This window comes from Xenopus laevis, chromosome 9_10L (assembly GCF_017654675.1).
Source record: "Xenopus laevis strain J_2021 chromosome 9_10L, Xenopus_laevis_v10.1, whole genome shotgun sequence".
NCBI classification, from domain to species: Eukaryota; Metazoa; Chordata; class Amphibia; order Anura; family Pipidae; genus Xenopus; species Xenopus laevis.
Genome location: NC_054387.1, coordinates 85,586,889 through 85,605,453, shown reverse-complemented (window position 1 = coordinate 85,605,453; position 18,565 = coordinate 85,586,889). Strand labels below are relative to the sequence as shown.

General features: G+C 39.0%; 1 protein-coding gene across 2 annotated transcripts in view; it reads right to left on the bottom strand.

The window, feature by feature from the left end:
- erbb4.L (erb-b2 receptor tyrosine kinase 4 L homeolog) overlaps nucleotides 1-18,565 on the bottom strand; it is a 493,453-nt gene that overhangs the window by 219,479 nt on the left and 255,409 nt on the right. For both annotated transcript variants that reach the window (NM_001095592.1, XM_041575725.1), the window contains 1 exon segment: nucleotides 11-197. In NM_001095592.1, coding sequence (NP_001089061.1) covers nucleotides 11-197 — 187 coding nt within the window.

Genomic DNA, 18,565 nt, shown 5'->3' with positions numbered 1-18,565 from the left:
TCACACTCACCTGTCAAATTCCTTAGACCCAGTTCTCTCAGTCCATAATTCCCATCTTTGCGGTAGTTCAGAAAAATGGCCAGGGCATAGCGGTCCTCGTACAGTTTAATTCCCCGGATGATGCGGAGATTCTCAAGTGGAAGGTAGTCAAACTGATTGAGGGCCACAAGGACATAGCCAGTGACTTCTCGAATTGACTGCATTAGGAAAAGACAGAAATCTATAATTAGTTTGACAGCATTGAATTTTAGAATCTCTCCCATCAAAATAGCAACCAATATTACAATGTCAAGTAATGTCAGTGTAAAATATTATTTTAGATTCACTAATGAGGAAACCTGACCAAAACTATAAATTATATGGGAGTAATGCTGATCTAAAGTGCTCACAACCTGTAAATGGTGCAGAAATTGCCCAGACTTTAGCAGTTCTTTATTCTGAAGGAGATTGTAGGGGATATTGTCCTGCATCACAATGCTATCATATTAATATATTCACCGCCTGCGAATGTTTTTTGAAAACTGTTGCTAAAATTCTCCGCGAAAAAAATTTGAGCATCAAAATCAGCATGCGAATAAAAATTGTCAAGTGTCAAAATTATTAGGACACCCACTGACTTTAATTCATTTGGACAAAATAGTCACAAGTATAAAAAATTTGATCGCCTCCAAATTGTCGTGTGTCAAATTATTTTGACACCCATTGACTTTAATGAGTTTCGCCCATCAAGTGTGAATGCACTATGTGCTATGGAACTCTTCAGATATAGGGCCATATACTGGTGGATATCACTACATGTGATGATTCATCTTATATGCATATGCTACTTTTCTTTTCTCTTCTTCTTTTTCTCTTTCTTGTCTATGAGCCAGTGGCGGAACTACCGAGGGAGCAGGGGGTGCGATTGGACCAGGGCCCAAACCCCCTCAGGGCACCCCAAAAGCCTGCGCACCGATGTTTCCAATAGGAAAATCGCATATGGAGGGGGGCCTAGCTGCACGTCCCGCACCAGGGCCCGCCCCCTCTAGTTATGTTACTGCAATGAGCACCTTCATATCTCCCATCATTATAAGTTCTCTTATAGCTAGTATGCAGCTACTGACAACATAATTACATTAAAGATGTGGCATTTATTCACTGTAATTCTGTCTATTTGGGTCTCTTCTTGTATCTACACATATGCATGGACAAAGTCATCAGTGAGTTCTCATGTAAGTTTTCTCTATTTCTGCTAAAAAAATTAGTTTCATTTTCCCAACCGTCTGCTTTGTTTTTTTCCCCCTCTCCCTTTTCCCTCTATTCATTCACAGAACAATTTACGTCTTCCCCCTATGAGACACTTTATGTCCAGCAAATAATTAAGAGTTTCTAACAGTGCTGCCTATAGCTTTAACTCCCCATTAAACTCATCCGATTTATAGAGATCATATCTTTGAAAGGCTACTTTTGCTGCTCCCATCACTACTTAACAGATAGAGTAAATCTGTTAGAGCATGAACAAAACTATAGAATAATCAATAAAATGTTGTTTTCCTCCTACATCTCTGTACTATGATTAGTATCTATTTAAAACATATCTCTCAAGTGCCAGTAATATATTTTTCCAAAATCTGGATATTCCACTCTTTCTTCCTCATGGTCATGGATAATTTCTCACTTCTTTCTGTGTCACGCTGAAAAACCAGCATGTTCTTCTCTTAGGAATATTGTAGAAGAGAGAAAAAGATTTCCATGGGTCATTTTTCTTCTGTTAAAGATGATACACTGAATGGAAAATCTATGTTTCAACAAGAGAACATAGAGAGTAACACATTGCTCAGCATCCCTGTCTATCCTTATAGCACTATAATAATAAATAATTGGTTCTCAGTCCGTTACATTATTATTTGCTCTCTTTATAATCTGCAAACAAACTACAAAACTACCTCTGGTTGTTTTAAGTACAGGAGTGGTATAATTAGGTGCTGACAAGTAAAACATGCTGAATGTGCACCTTGTGAATTTAAAGTCTATAACAGCTGCAAGAAGATCAAGTGCAGAATGAGGACCCTCTGACAGGAAGAAGCTGCCACAAGTTGCAATTCAAAACAGTTGCAGGGTATTAAAAGTAACCTTCTATGCCCTATAGCCACATCAAGTCCACTGTAGATCAGTAATCCTGTCCTGTGCTGCTTTCAGTTCAGAGGGCTCATTTACCAAAAGGGGAAAGGTGCAATGTTCTTTGCCCATCAAGCGTTAAGCACAAACATTTAATGCATGAAAGTTATGTAAGGGGGTGTACAGGACATAAAAAATGTGACACATGGGCAACCACTGGGTACCTACTAATGCAAGAATAATTGTCTGTGGACAAGAGACCCTATTTAACACCAGCCTTAGAACCTTTAAAAGTTGGCAAGGAATATAGCAATCAAACTAAGGCATACGCAACATTTAGGGGCAGATTTATTAAGGTTTGAATTGTGTTTTTCATGAAACATTCAAGTTTTCAAGGTTATTTTTAAATCAAAAATAGTGATGGGCAAATTAATTTTGCAGGCATGGATCAGTGGGGAATTTCTGTGTTCCGCTGCCAGAGAATAAATTAAAAAAAAATTGTCTAAAAAAAAAATGTCTAAAAATTTGACGCAGCAAAAAAAAGTTGTCACGTGTCAGAATTGTCGCACATGTAACAATTCAAGCTCGCTACAAAATTATTTTGATGCCCATTGACTTCAATGTGTTTTGCAAATTTTTCTCCATTTCGTGAAAATTCTCAAATTTTTCACAAAGCGAAAAGCCACAGATTCGCCCGTAACTAGTCAAAAATAAAAAAACTTTTTTTCTTCCAGATTTATTATACCTCGACTCTGAAAATAGCTGGAATCCTAAAATAACCTGTCAAGGTTATGTAGAAGATTTTAATAGCCTCCATGATATTCGAGAGAGACTAGGCCAGAGACACCAACATAACTTTAGTGGAAGTTTGTACCAATCCACTTCACTGTTAAGATTTTTCTTTTGTAAGAGTATATTCAGACATCAATTCCTACATTCACCATGATTGCTTCAAGCCAGGCTCTTTTCCCATATTTTCCCAACATTTTGTGGTCACATCCCATAATTACCATGTTCATTTTACAACTTTTGGCAAGTTATGAAAGTTTGAACACATTTTTGTGGTTTTAATGTGTTACAGTTTTGCTAATGAAGGTGAATTGCCCTTTAAGCTGCAAATCAAAGTTTCTCCAAGACCTGCTTCTCTTAAATTGTTACAAATGTTTCTTTAAGACCTGCTTATCTTAAATGGGACAGTTGGAAGGTATGCCTTATGGGGTTTAAAGCTTTCAGGCTGCTAAATCAACAACGCACCCATATGCAGCTATACATTACTTGTCTGAAATAGAGTCAAAACTCCTATTTATTATTTAATTGTTGCTAGTGTTGGCTTTAAGTTGTTTCTTTGTTTAATTGGTACACCCTGGGAATATATCTTTACTTCATATAATGTGTGTAGTTAAATTTGCAGAATTGCTTATAAAATGTGGCTGCAACAATGGTGCATTTTGCTTAGATATGCAAATGTTTAATGTCTGTGTCTGTAGTCAGACAGGAGGTCGTCCGGAAAGATTTCAAGAATTGCTTACAGCTTTAGAAAGATGAAATTATAAAGAAGATACATGACCTGGAAAGTCTTTTGCAATGTATCTATGGCAGGGGGTATTTGTAAGCTGCATTCTTTGAGAGTCAGGAGCTAAAGGCACGAAAGGGTTGCAAGCCTTCGCAACTTAACATCAATAGGAGGCTCAGAATGATAGACTACACCCCAAAATATAGCACAGCTACTATAATGCTCGTTAATGGATAACTACCAATGCAGGTACCTAGTGTTTCCCCAGAACTCCAGAAGGATCCGTGGGCAAAGGCTGTCTCCAGCTTTAACCTGAGTATGGCTTAGCAGATAAACTTCAACTGCTGCCAATACAACCCTAGAGGTCACTTAAGTATCACTTGAAATTCTCCAGTATAGTCATAAAATATATATAGGAAAATGAGTGCAAGTCCTTTATTCATATATCCATTAGCATACCCTATCTCCCATACTGAACAATAATTCAAAATGCAAATGTTCAAAAAAAATTAAAATATCTTGGCTACATATCTAGAAAATAAACAATGGAAATTGCACTGGGGCCATTAACTACCTTATCAAAACTCAATATTTGTGCAACAGAAACTAATAAGTGACTGAAGACTTGTGAGGCTTATCATTTGATGACATGCCAACTATAAGGGTGAGAGGGTGCAATATGTAAATTAGCAAACTGATTGGATAGCAATCTGATACAGATTTTAGCCCTAAGAGTAAGACTTAAAGGGATACTGTCATGGGAAAACATGGTTTTACATACTGCTGCTCCAGCAGACTTCTGCACTGAAAGAGCAATTGGATTTTTTTATATTAAATTTTGAAATCTGACATGGGCTAGACATATTGTCAGCTTCCCAGGTGCCCCCAGTCATGTGACTTGTGCTCTGATAAACTTCAGTCACTCTTTACTGATGCACAGCAAATTGAAGTGGTAACACCCTCCTCCCTTCCCCATCCAGCTGCCCATCAGTAGAACAATGGGAAGGTAACCAGATAACAGCTTCCTGGTAGATATAAGTACAGCACCCAATAGTAAAAACCCATTTCCCACTGTGACTCCTTTAGTTACATTGAGTAGGAGAAACACTAGCCTGTCAGAAAGCAGTTCCATAGTGCAGCTCTTTCTTTTTCTGAAAGCACATGATCAGGCAAAATGACCTGAGGTGGCTGCCTACACACCAATATTACAACTAAAAAAAATATACTCATTGAGTTTGGAATAAAATTTTACATGGAAGGGTGAATTATTTGCAATGTAAACAGTGTAATTTAGAAATAAAAACTACACCATAAAAATCAAGACAGAATCCCTTAAACAAAATGTTGAGTATTTAATAGAAAGATAATGTCCTGCAAAGGATTAGGCTTGATATGTTGATCTCTATGTGCCTCTCCTGTGCAAGACTGGAGATACATGAATCCTTTGACAATGCAAATCCATGCTTTCAATATCACCCCAAACGCTTCATATCAACAGTAGTGACGTCGAATAAATCCAGCAGACACGGAAAAAATCTGCTGTATCAAAAAAAATTGTTGCGCGTCACAATGGTAGCGCGCATAAGAATTGATGTGAAGTTATTTTGGCGCCCATTGACTTCAATGTGTTTCACCCATCACTAATCAACAGCAGTCAGGGTCTGTTTTGTGCTATACAATGAGTTTCTATGCGTTTACAACATGGCAACACATATAATAAAATAGAACCATCACAAAAATTTAAATTTAAATTAAGCTTAATTTCAGGTAATAAGCATATGTTCTAAATATAATTAATTGGTAATTGATAAGCAACTGGAATAGTTTCTGATTTAATCAAGTTAACTCTTTACATTCCCTCTCTCAGCAATCATCTTCTGGAGCTTTGTGTCACAGTTGGTTATTTTAAATGGCAGTTTGCTCTAAACATTTTTTAGGCAAAGAGAACAAATGCCAATATATTTGACCTGTCAAACTATGTCAAAATCTGACTCCCAATTAGTGTTATAAATAGGGATGCACTGAATCTACTTGTTTTGGATACCAGGATAGAGATAGTGTGGGACATTCACTAAGATTCGTAGTTGTGCCAGACGTAACTTCGCCGCACTTCGCCGCACTTCGCCAGGCGTACTTTCGCCAGCGCTCCGCAAATTCACTAAAATCCGAAGTTGCGCTCAGGGGTAGCGTAAGGTTGCGAAGTTGCGCTAGCGTTGATTCGCTAAGCGAAGCGAAGTTACGCTAGCGATGGTTAATTTGCATACGGCGCCAAATTCAAATTTCAATGGAGAAATATGTAGCAACAGTACAAATGGCTGGGAAACCTTCAAAACATCAAATAGAATTTTTATTTTGCCCTACACATGTGCCCACTGTATAGTTAAGTTGCCATGAGTTAGGAAATGTAGGGGGGAAGGAGGGGAGCCCCAAAATATTTTTCGATCTTTTTCAGCCTATCACCCATAATATAGAAAAAACTTTTTTTGAAGAAATCCCTATCTACTCTATTGCGCTTCGCCTGGTCTGAGGTGGCGAAGGAAGTCTAGCGTAAAAGGTAGCGTTCAGAACAATGCGTGCGTTAGTGAATTTGCGTAGTTACGTACGTTGTGCAAATTCGCCAGACGTAAGGGTGCGAATTTACACTAGCGAAGTTACGCCAGCGTCCGTTAGTGAATTTGCGAAGTAACGAAAATGCCCAACGCTAGCGAATTGACGCTAGCGTTAGGCGCTTCGGCTCATAGTGAATTTGCCCCAGTGAATCTTTCATGAAGGATTTGTCTGAATCCCTAAGCAAATCCGACCCCTAATTTGTGTATGCAAATTAGCGCATGGAGGGGGATCTGTGCACATAGTGCACTGAAAAAACGGACAGCAAATACCTTAATCATGTGACCCAAAGTCACTTGATTTTAAGGGTTTGGAATCAGTTCCACCAGGCACTTGGATCAGACCAAATACGAATCCTGCTGAAAAAGGCTTAGATTCTCCCAAATCGAATCTGGGATTTGGTGCATATGTGAATAGTTTGACGATTTTGGAAAAAAATACAAAAAACAGAAATGTTGCATCTTAATAAATATACAAATGTGTTTTTTTATGGTTTTGGAAAATATTTTAAGAGCATTTTAGATTTCCTTTTAGTAGACAAATCCCTGAAAGTGAAGCAAACTTCTGAGTTGTGTCAGATCTCTCAGGGCCTGGTGGTATGCTTGCTTGCTATGAGAAAGATCAGCAGCTGGCTGTATGCTAGATGCTAAAGGGGGATGTTTTCTCAATCAGTCTCTAACAGATGACACAGACCTAAGGGAGCTGATCTTTTAGATTGATCAATGTTTATGTTTACCTTTTTCCCCCAAAAAAATATTTCACGCGGATGGAGCTTAATGTAGCGACATGCTGAGAACATCTCGGCTGGGCCTCAATGACAGATGTAAACTAGCATAATGGCTTTTAGTCAGGGAGTGAATAAAGCGATCATTGGTGAGAACCCAACTGTTTTGCTGGTGCTGCTGGTCCGGATGGATATCTGCTAGAACATATTGATAGTACTTGCTGTGCGCAAGGCCTTGGTCTAAAAAACAAACAAACACCATTTTACTATTCCTAGAGAGAGCACTGAGTGATCTGTTAACATTCATTTACTGTCCACTTATTTGTATGATTATCACCTAAAATATACCAGTGCACACTTTTAGGTGGTAACTTCAAATACAAGGGCATCCCATTGATGTCAACCAAAGTTATCCATGGGAAGTAGCAGACATTTTCATAAATCAATAATCCTCATGGCATGGTCCATAGGAAGGATCCTACAAAGAGCTATTTATGGGACAGGTTAAAAACTGACCCCTGCAGCTGTGTTTGCTGCCACCTAGTAAAAGTGAACAATAAGGGGCATATGTATTATGCTGTGTAAAATGAATGCCAAATTTATCAAGGTTTGTGTAATTTTACCCATGTGAATGCCATATTTGCATTGCTTCCCGCGGAAGTCACGCTAAGAAAATACACGTAAAAATGTAATGCCGTTTTTTACATGGCGAAGCCTGGCGATATGTGGTGTATTATCCATCTGTTTTTTACACAGTATGATAAATATGCCCCTAAGAATTTGCTAAGAGCACATCCTAATACAATTTGCAACTTGTAAGTGTGAATGCCCTCCCTTTGAAATTATTTGTATTAGGCACTGTCAAGTGACAGTTCACACTTAAGTATACCTGCAGGGGTCTGTTATTGTATTACAGATACATTTAATTGGTAACAGTTATAAGCCAAAGTTGCAACTGTAATTAAAAGAGTATAAGGGCATAGACACACGCTGCAATTCGGGGAGATTAGTCGCCCGGCGCCAAATCTCCTCTTTTACGGGGCGACTAATCTCCCTGAACTGCCTCCTCTGCCTTCCAGCCATCTAGAATAGAAATCGCCGGCGGGATGATACTCGGAGCACTTTGTTTTCAGAAGTCGTCCGAAGTTTCCTCGTGAGACTTCGGAAGACGAATCGCTCCAAGTGCCATCCTGCCGGCGATGTTTATTCTAGCTGCCAGGAATTGCCGGCTAGAATTGCAGCATGTGTCTCTGCCCTAAATGGATAGCGTTCATGATACAGAAGATTCTATTCCATCTTTTCAATTGCTGCTGCCAGGATTAGCCATCCTGTTTTAATTCACTAGTCCTTCCTTTCCTTGATACCATTATCAAAGGCTTCAGTGATTCTGTGCAGGTCCAAATGTTCCAAACCACAGTCTAGACCCAAGCAATGCACATTGTTATTGGTGGCTGATGCCTACATTTGCCTCTGCATTTCTGTGGGCAGTAAACAATGTACAGAGAAGGCTGACCTTTGTGTGACTGAGACTTTAACATCCTCATTACTAGAAATGCTGATAAAGCATTGTTTGTCCTTTTAATTAACATCAGGGGAATTATTTAGCAGAGTTTTCCAACGTCAAAATGCACTGCTCTTCCAAATTACTTTCTTGTTTGTTCTTTCACCAGAGGTCTAGTAACTAACCTTGGAGAGCAGTTCACAAATACATTTTCATGAATCATATTCTGTTAAATCGAAAGTGTATATGGAATAATCTAATAAAAATCAATCCAATTAGATTTCTTCTCCATGTCCACAAGGCTCCCATGGTCTCAAGGGATGAAAACATATTTTGCCTCTTTATAGGTCCCTGCTAAGGCCTCACCTGGATTATGCAGTGCAGTTTTGGGGGCAAATTTACTAAAGAGCGAAGTGGCCATCGTTGCCACCCGCAGCAAATTTACTAGCAGGCGCCGATTCGCTAGCGGTCATTCGCACTCTATCGGCAGGCGACCTTTCACTCTGGCGAACAGATGTTACTCAGCAAATTCACAAAAATTATGATTTTACTGAACGTTACCTTTCGCCCAAGTTGCCTTCGCCATCTCAGACCAGGCAAAGTGCTATAAAGCAGCTAGATCTTCCTCAATCTTCTGTCAATTACATCATATCATGTGAGCCGAAATTGCATCAAAGTTCAAAAAAACGCTGGCGTCTTTTCCTTTTTTCAGCGTGATTGCCTGCAAAAGTACTTACAAACTTTTTTTGGGGAACCGTTTTTTTTTTCCAGACATTTCCTAACATATGAAACATTCATTTTACAGTGGGCTCATGTGTAGGGCATTATAATAACTCTATTGTCTTTATTAAGGTTCCCTGGACATGTGTTTTAAAAAGTGGAATTTGTAAGTATTTGCACCAACATTTAACATAAAGACGTCCATACAACTTTAAATTTCCCGCCCTATGCAAATTGAGTGCAAGATCACTAGAGAATTTCAGCTAGGCAGAAATGAATGCTAGAGCATCTTTGCTTTGAAATGCTCGACTGCCAAAGTAACAATAGCAAAAAGTCGCCAGCATGGCAGGAGGAAACTCCGCATATTGGTGAATTGGCATAGTCTGAGCACATTTGTGCCTGGCAAAGTGTTGCGATGGGTGCGAAATGGACGATGGGGAAAATTCGCCGGTTAGTGAATCTGCGCTTTGGGTTCCAGTCCTTTAGAAGGATATAAGGATATAAATGAGCTGAGACATGCATATTTAACCTTAAAAAATTGTAAATGTTGGTGTGAAAATATTTATAAATATGTATTGAAGTAACTACACATGAATTAGTGTCATGCATTGTGATTGTCTTAGTTTGCAAAGTAGTGCAAAATGCTACTTAAAAGAGGTAGCATTAAGACACTTGTTACAGCAATATTGTTTACACCCATACACACATGAGTACACAGCTTTATAAATATGCATGACTTTTCACAGCATACCATGGCATTAATATGGCAATATTTGACATGTTTCAATATTTTTTAAGCACTTACGTACAGTATATACCTAAATATGCCTCAAAGTCTGTAAACTATAATCAATGATGGTAAATAAAACATAAATACCAAGATAAAAGACATTTTACACTTCTCTAATTTACCTGATGGTGCTCAAGGTTTAAACCAATAAATACAATTTATTATTTTTCATTAATAAGTCCCATTAAGCAGAATTCGAGCTTGAGCAGTTGCAGCTTAAGTAGTACATCAATAAATCTCCAATGTGGGAAAAGGTAAACAGTGTCAAAATAAACCCTTTTATAAAATGTTCCTGACATCAAAACCTGATTTACAGTAGTTAAAGAAGTAAAGAGCTGAACGTCTCAGCTTAATTGAATGCAAAACAATCTCCTTAATCAATAAATCAGCTTTTGACTGATATAGAAATAAATGTGATCAAACATCTTCGTATTATAAACTGGCAATATATGCAGCTAAATGAACATGCCAAGAGATTTACCGGGATCTATAGCTATTGTACACATAGATAGGACTTTAGAGGCAAGAAACTGATCTCTATGGATATCTTAAAGAAAGGCTTTTGCATTCTCTGATGATGATTCTTGTTGGAAGTTAGTGGGTGTCTATCTCTAAACTTACTTTTGAAAAACTGGTTTCTATCATCTCTATAATATTTGGTACAGATGAAGGTGCAGAGAAGCGGAACAAACTTTTATCCATGAAATGAAACTAGTGAACACAGAAACTGGATTTGTTTTCTGGTCCTTACAACGTATGGCTCCCTCTTGTGATTCCACAGCATTTGCTCCATGTCACAAACATGCTCTAAATTGAGTGAATGCAACACAAAGATGAAAGTTTTTTTGATTCTCACTAGACATCAGCACAGGTATTTGTGAACCTTGGCCACAAATATAAAACCTTTTTAATTAGAATAGTTCCTGAATTATTTTACGCTCTTTGGGGATGCATGGACAAATGAATCAATGGTGATGTGTAACAGTTAGTTTTTAGGGAAAGAAAAATTGTTGTTCAGTTACCCTGAGTGAGCCACGTTTACCCTTTCCCCTCTAGACAAAGAGGATTTTAGCCTTGACCCTTGATGCTCTCTATTTGCCAGAGCAGGTGTCTGTGGGTACCAATTCAATCCTCACTTATGTCACACTAGATGAAAGGCAAAGTGATGCTGTAACGCAGGGAGCTGCCGCAGACGGAGATGGATATTTTGGGACGTTGTGTTCTGGCTGTCTCTATGAGCAGCAGCTCTGGGAAGCAGCAGGTGATACTGCCTTAAAAATCATTGTCCAAAAATCTCCAACTCAGATGGGATTTGAAAGCATGACATGCAACTAATCAGCAGCATTTGTGAGATGTGAGCACACGGAGCAATGTGAAGCCACATCATCATTGTTTATTAGAAAACAGACAGAGGGACAGCAGCAAAAGGGGGGAGGGAGTTAAAGGAGGGGTGAAGAGGGGTGAGTGGCGTTGAAGGGATAAAGGATTATTATGTTGTACAGATTGCAGGGAAGGAAAGGAAAAGACAGGGATGTAACAGAGAAAGGCAGAGGTGGATTAAAGAGAAGAACATGAAAGAATGAGGCTGAGCATTTTAGACAAGGCTTAAAAAAAGGGGTACATCCAGTTGTATGTACTGTGAAAAATGGGGTGAACTTATCCAAAAGAACGAGAGGTCCAGATGCTCAAGCCCCAGACCTTCAGCTCAGGAAGGCAAATGTTGCAAATCAATAATAAAGGGCTGGCACATACCAGACCACACTCCGTGAATTGATGTAGTCAAAAAGAATTTATTTAAGCAAAAACATCACAGCAAAGCCTAACGCGTTTTGTGCCTTAGGGGCACTTTGTCATAGGCTAGACAACTTATATCAAGGGCAACCAAAGGATCCCAAAAATATTAAATACGTACCTTTATACTTAACAATAATTTGTTTTTAAATGAGCCAATTCAGAGGTTAAAGTAACCTGAGGCCTCTTTTAAACATAATTCCTGAAGGCACAAAATGTGTAGGACTGTTTTAAATGATTCTTTGATAAATTGTGGCTATTATACATCGGCATGTCTGAGGGTTTATTCTTGTGAGTGCCTATTTAAGTTTGCTGTATACAGGTAAAACAATCATACACTCCTATTCAGTTTAATTAATGTTTAAATGATTTATAGTAGACTTAAAGTATGGCGATCAAAGAGATCCCTTATCTGGAAAACCCCAGGTGCCGAACATTCTGGATAACAGGTGCCATACTTGTACCAGTGTCTGGAAGGCTGCTGAAGGTGCTTGAGGGTCGGCAACACTGCTCCAGAGTGGTGCAATGACAGCAGTTGGGTCTCCTACATAGCTAATTAACCCTTGGGCCACTGAACTTAATAAGTAATGCTGCATCTCTGTTACCAGAACGTTTCTGGAACTTAGGTGGAAACCACACAAATAAGGGAAAAACGTACAAACTCTATGCAAATAATATTCTGAATCCCACAAAATCCCTCAGTGCTAAAAGGCAGCAGAACTATCCTCTATGCCACCATGTCCATAATCCAAGAAATAATAAATCACTGTTTATTTATCTGTATAAGAGACTATGTCACTTGGTACTATATTGCTCTATACTATAGCACATATATAAGTAATTTTTATCCTGTTAATTAACAGTATGTTCTGGGTAAAGCTGCCATGTAGGAGATACAGCAGCTACAGGGGCCCCAGGCATTTAACGAGATCCAATGAAGTTCTGACTGATATGCAATTTCAGTCTATTGGAGGAATATGATATATTTCGCTAGCGCAACAAACCTGCCAAAAACGCCTGTGAACGTTAGCAACCATGTTTGCATTCCTTTTGCTGGATTAAAGACCTTAACAGCTTCAATGCAAAGTTTGCAAACAAATGGCTTTTGCAAACATTCGCAGAGTATGTAATTAAATTTCACAAGCAGAAAGTCATTTTAGCGACACAATATTTAATGAAATTCTAGAGCAGGTGTTAACGCTAAACCTTTGCTCAGCCAAAATGCGCAATGTAATATTCAGCAATTACTGATTTCACATTGCAAGCAATGCTAAACATTCGCACAGAACGCTTGCGACTTTTAATTACATTCCCCCTTATGTTTTTTTAAATAAAATGTATCTGAGTGATGTCATTGTATGCTTGCTATTGTTCTGTAAATTACCTCCAAAGACCTGCGATCTCAGCATTACAAAGTCAGTTTGTGCGTGCTTTGCTTAGTGCATCAAGGCAATAATAACCCTTGCATTTTCAGCTCAGCCTGCATTATGTCTGTGAGAATGGGAGTAGCAGCAAAGGAGATAGGATGGAGAGACTCGAAGAGCAGTGCAGAGAGTAAACATAGAAAGAAAAGGAAATATCACAGGGGTGAGGGTGACTTGAAATGGGAAATTCGTGTTTCTATTCGGCCAAACAAAATAATAAAACACCCTGACAAGACAAATCCGTCTCTCTAATCAACGTATTTGCCATGTGGAGGGCGGCATATGATGGAGTATGTGGCCTGTAGCCGGCTCTGTGGGGATATCTGTCCATGTCTCTCACAGTAAAAGATTGCTCTCTACGCAGCAGCATTGCCAAGGGATGGAGGGAGCTGATAATGTCCCACTGCAGTGGATGAATGGCTGTATCAAGCTGAGCGCCATGCTGACAGGACAGGCACAGTGCGTATGATGTATGCCAAGACGTGACATTTGGGGATATTTATTTAAATGGAGGTAAGCAGGTAAGTGTAGGCCAAAGTTAATTCATGCAATTTCCACAATGTTTAGAAATAAACACCAAAAGGACTGATATTCATCTTTAATTTAAATTCCCTTAACCTCACTGCCCCTTGGTAGGTGACTACTTTCCTGTCTAATGAGTAGAGATGCATGGTTCATAAGAGCTCAGAGCAGTGGAATATTCGCTATTTCTGCCTGAACAAGATGAGCTTAGGAAATAACACCACAACTGCCACCATTTCATAGTGGCTACATTAATGAACAGACATTAAATGAGCATTAAGCTTGTTTATTGCATTTATTGTGTAATAAGCCTTTGATACAATGACCCTAACAGCTTCATACTGTATAATTACACTCTGCCCTGACAACATGTTTCACATTACATGTTTTTAGGACTGTTTTTAATGCTAGCGGGCCTAGGAATAACTGATAGGGTTATCTATACAACCTTCTGGCCTCCAGTTATTGCTGCACTTCAACGTTCAATATGCCACAGCAGCTGGAGGATGCAAGTTGGACAGCCCTGGTATTCAGTGTAATCCTGCCATACCCTAGTAATATGCCATTTTGTAGTGCCGCCACAAAGAGTGCAACCAAGGGCAGCTGTTCCAACTTGCACCTCCCTAATAAGAGTTTTCCTCACAGGGGTGGGAATATCCACCAGTATTCTATGAGTAAGTAAATAAATTATTGCCATTAAATAACCTGATCTTGTCAGTAATCCCTCCTGACATTTGAAATGAACATTACACCAATCATTATGAATTCTCAAACAATGCAGCTTTTACAGGGAAAGGTACTATAAAAGCAATCATTTATTAAATCTCTCAGCTCAGACTCTTAAGGTGGCCAAGATTTTTAAAAGACCTTTCGGTATTGCAGGTTTGTCCATTAACAAAAACAACCATTTCAAATGTTGTTGAAGCCAGGAATCTGTGGGTAGCTGCCTGCTTGGCCCTGCAAACAATAGGACAATGGTTAAATTTCACTGTGACAGATGAAAAATTTCTAACCAAATTTCTGTCCGAAGCCAGACAAAAATCATTAGATGCACTATAGTTCAGTGCCCCACTAACCTCCCGATAATTGGACGGATTTGTCAGATCCCAATGCGATCAGGAACCAGATCAGGAATCATAGTTACGAGACACTCTCGTATACCTCTTTAGGGCTGAAGGTGAATAGACGTACTGACGTGCCAGTACAGTAAAGTAAAAACGTATGAGAGGGCGGTGCGTCACTATGTGCCAGTACGTGTCTATTGCTAACACCTTCAGCACACAGGCAGCAGTATAGACAATCATTTCACTAATTATGTACCCAAATATTACTGCTGCGGCTACACCATTCCTTGTTTAAATGAGGCTTGGAGAATAAGTCCAAACAGATTCCACTTCTACACTTCCTAATCACCGTGTACACGTCCATCTCCAGGAGTGAATGATCCTGATCACAAGCTAGCTACCTCAAAATAGATGTCAGGCTGAATGGTCGGCCCCCAAATATTTTCACCTCACCAAATCTGGCCCTCGTTGCAAAAAGTTTGGACACCCCAGCTTTGGACATACAGAAGTCAATGATCGGCATGATAGGCAAGGTAAGAACTTTGCCTCAGGTGGTAAAATATTCTTTTTTCTTATGGAAATTTAGCTCTAATGTAGTAAAGCACCACTGAGCTCTCTGAGCCTCGCCCCAGTGTGAGGTCTAAGCATGAGAATGGTAAGAAACAAGTGGGGTGGCATCGGGTCTGCTGTCATGAGCGGCAAGAAGTGACTCTAGCAAAAATTTTGCAGAAAAGTAGTGTCTTTTCAAAATAAAAACACATACACATTTCCTGTACTTTTCCCTTTCACTAAAACAAGCAGATTGTTGTTGTTGGACTACACCCATGTCCCATTAATTATCTCATCCAATTTGGTGGTAGAAATCTTGCTTTTTTAGAGCAAGTAATAGAATCTGAATATGCTCACAGCTGGGTTAAAAAAATATATACTTGATCAGTATTTGTCCCTTTAAATTGCACTTCACTCATCCAAGAGGGAGCATTGTTTGTTAAATAAACTGTATATATTTTGTATAATGCATTAGACCTTAACCTGACAATGGAAACAGACTGAAGGCCACTTGTTTCCTAAAACACTTTCAACCATTGGAAAGCTTGAGGCAGTTTTGTCATGCCCCTCCAGTAGCGCATATAATGTTAAACCTTGTGCTGGCCGAGGTGGGAGTTTGGAGACAGACTGGTTATGTGTTTTGCATTCCAACGTGGGCACTTCTTCCTTCCAGTGCGTGACAGCTGCCTGTGTTCAAAGGCACGTGATCACAAACGGAGACTAAGCATATTTGGGGCTGTAGGAGTAGGTTTTGTTTGATGCAGCATACTCTGTCCCTTTCTATAATCCTGTGCACCCTATTGCTATAATCACCATCCCCCCACTTTCATTGGCATTACTAAGCACATCAGTTGTTCTACTGTATGTCACCTACATTCCTCAGTACTGTTAATGAGAATTCATGTTTCTGCAGTGACTTTATTTCAAACTATTTAAAAATATTCAGCTTTTAATATGTTTAGGGGTGCAATCCAGCATTCTGTTTGGCCACATCTGAACCCTGCAACCCAAGTGACTGAATGTGATGATTTGGTTCAGTATTCCAAAATGTAAAGTTTTGCTGCATCCCTAATTATATCACTCCTTCATTGTTACTGCTTTAAGGTCTTTGCTTACTTATTACTTGTTCTTAAACTGACAGGACAAACACCTTGCTTATGTGGCCTTTTGTTCTACTTTTTTTTGTACATAGCAATGGATGTATATGCCAATATCATGTGTGTATTACAGTTTTGGTATAAAGGTGAACATACACAGGCTATTCCATGTGCCAATTGGATGGATATTGTACAAGTTGCAATACATGTGTTGGACTTTGCTGTTGTTCTGTTTGTTTGGGACATCAACCAACTAACTAGGGTGGTCAACTTACCTAACTTTAGGAAATCTAGAGCATGAGGAAGTGATGCAATGAAGGTTGGGATTAGGCAGAATTGGGGACAGTTCTATCAAGTCAGAGAGGTCTGTTGTGCACAGGGGCAGATGAGGAGCATGCATTTGTGCTGAATGGAGGTGGATAAGGGGCAGTAGACTTGCCAGTACATTGCTGGAAAATTAGTAGTGCCGGCACAGCCTTAGCCATTGATTAACCAACTAAGCCAGTGAATTCCCAACCAGAACAGATAATCCCCACCACCTCCTCTGCACAACACCATTAATGTCCACCTGCTCCCCGTATTTGCAAACCTTCCCAACACACACCCTAAGACTTCTGTGGTGGGATCGAGGGTGGCAGGGCCTACAAGAATGTCTCCCAATGTACCCAATTGGCCAATCTGACCTGCCAACCTGCCATTGACAGAGAGAGGTGCAAAATCTGCACCATTCGATGTCTATCCTAGTTTAAGCAATAAATTTGGGGGGAGGGGGGAGAAGTTATAGGAATGAATAAATGTTTTTTTACTGATCCAGCATGAGAAATATTATATATATATGACTATGGCTGTGTTTTTTGGAAGGATATACACACAGTAAATTGCACTTAGTTGTGGCGCTTGGTCCCCAGCTAATGTATGGAAAGCTTATTTTGTGAATACTGCATTGACTTGTCTCAAAAACATCTTGAACGCAATAAGGGTTATGCAGAAACAAACTTTGCCAACAAAGCGATAGTTAGCTTTGTGACAGAACAGTTAGAATATTCAAGGAAAGATCTGTTTGCTTGCTATTATAAGACCAGGGCACTTTCTGCATGACTCTATTTATTTTGATATAAGGAAGTCTAGCACATTTATTATGCTTTATGCCATCAAAACAAAATAAGATGCTGTAGAAATAAACAAGTATAGTTTGCTTGGTATTATGTGTGCACCATAAATCATATGATTCAAGGGGGCTGCCCTTATTTTTTAAAATGGCAATTTTCTATTTAAGATTACCCAATGGCACATACTACTTAAAAAGCATATAATTATGAAAATGGTTTATTTACATGAAGCAGGGTTTTACTTATGAGCTGTTTTATGCAATATATTTTTATAGAGACCTACATTGTTTGAGGGGTATAGTTTTCCTTTAAGTGGCTAAAGTGTCATACATATTTTAATAAAAGGCCTGGAAGTTTAAAAGATCAGATAATTTTTTTTTCTGCAGGAACAAATTAAACTTCCAGGGTTAAAATCTACATTAGGTTTTTCAGGTCAGGCCCAGCTTATTCTTGATAGTAGGACAATGTGCTGCCTAATGCACTGACATTTTGCAAACCAGAATGTATGAGGGCCCCTTATAATAATGGATGCAGCAACATTACAAGTATAATATTGAATGTTTAAAGCAAGAGAGTGCATTACAAGCTGCTAAACTGTGTATACAGAGAGTTCCTATTTCTAGTAGTCAGGGAAATCAGTCTGACTTTACAGAAATGGATCAGCAACATATTGTCTGCAGGGAGTATGTATTCCTTAAGCTATACTGAGTCCATGTACCAAAACACTTAGCAACAGCTTTCAGCATGTACTGAAATGCAAGACAAGACAAGAGATTCCATCTTCTTCAGATTTACACTAGAGCCTGAAGTAATGGCACAACATGTATTTTTCTGAATATGATACAGGAATAGAAAATTAGCCTGAAAAAAGAAAGAGTACTCAGAGGAAACACAAAAGCTGAACATTTTAGCACAAAAACAGGAAGATACATACATGCGAATAGCTGAAAATGAATGTGTGAAATAGTGGGATTAGTGAATTTTTCAGCAGTTTCGTGAAATGGGACAGATTCACTCATCACTACCTATATATGTTATTGTTCTGTATCTGAGCCCC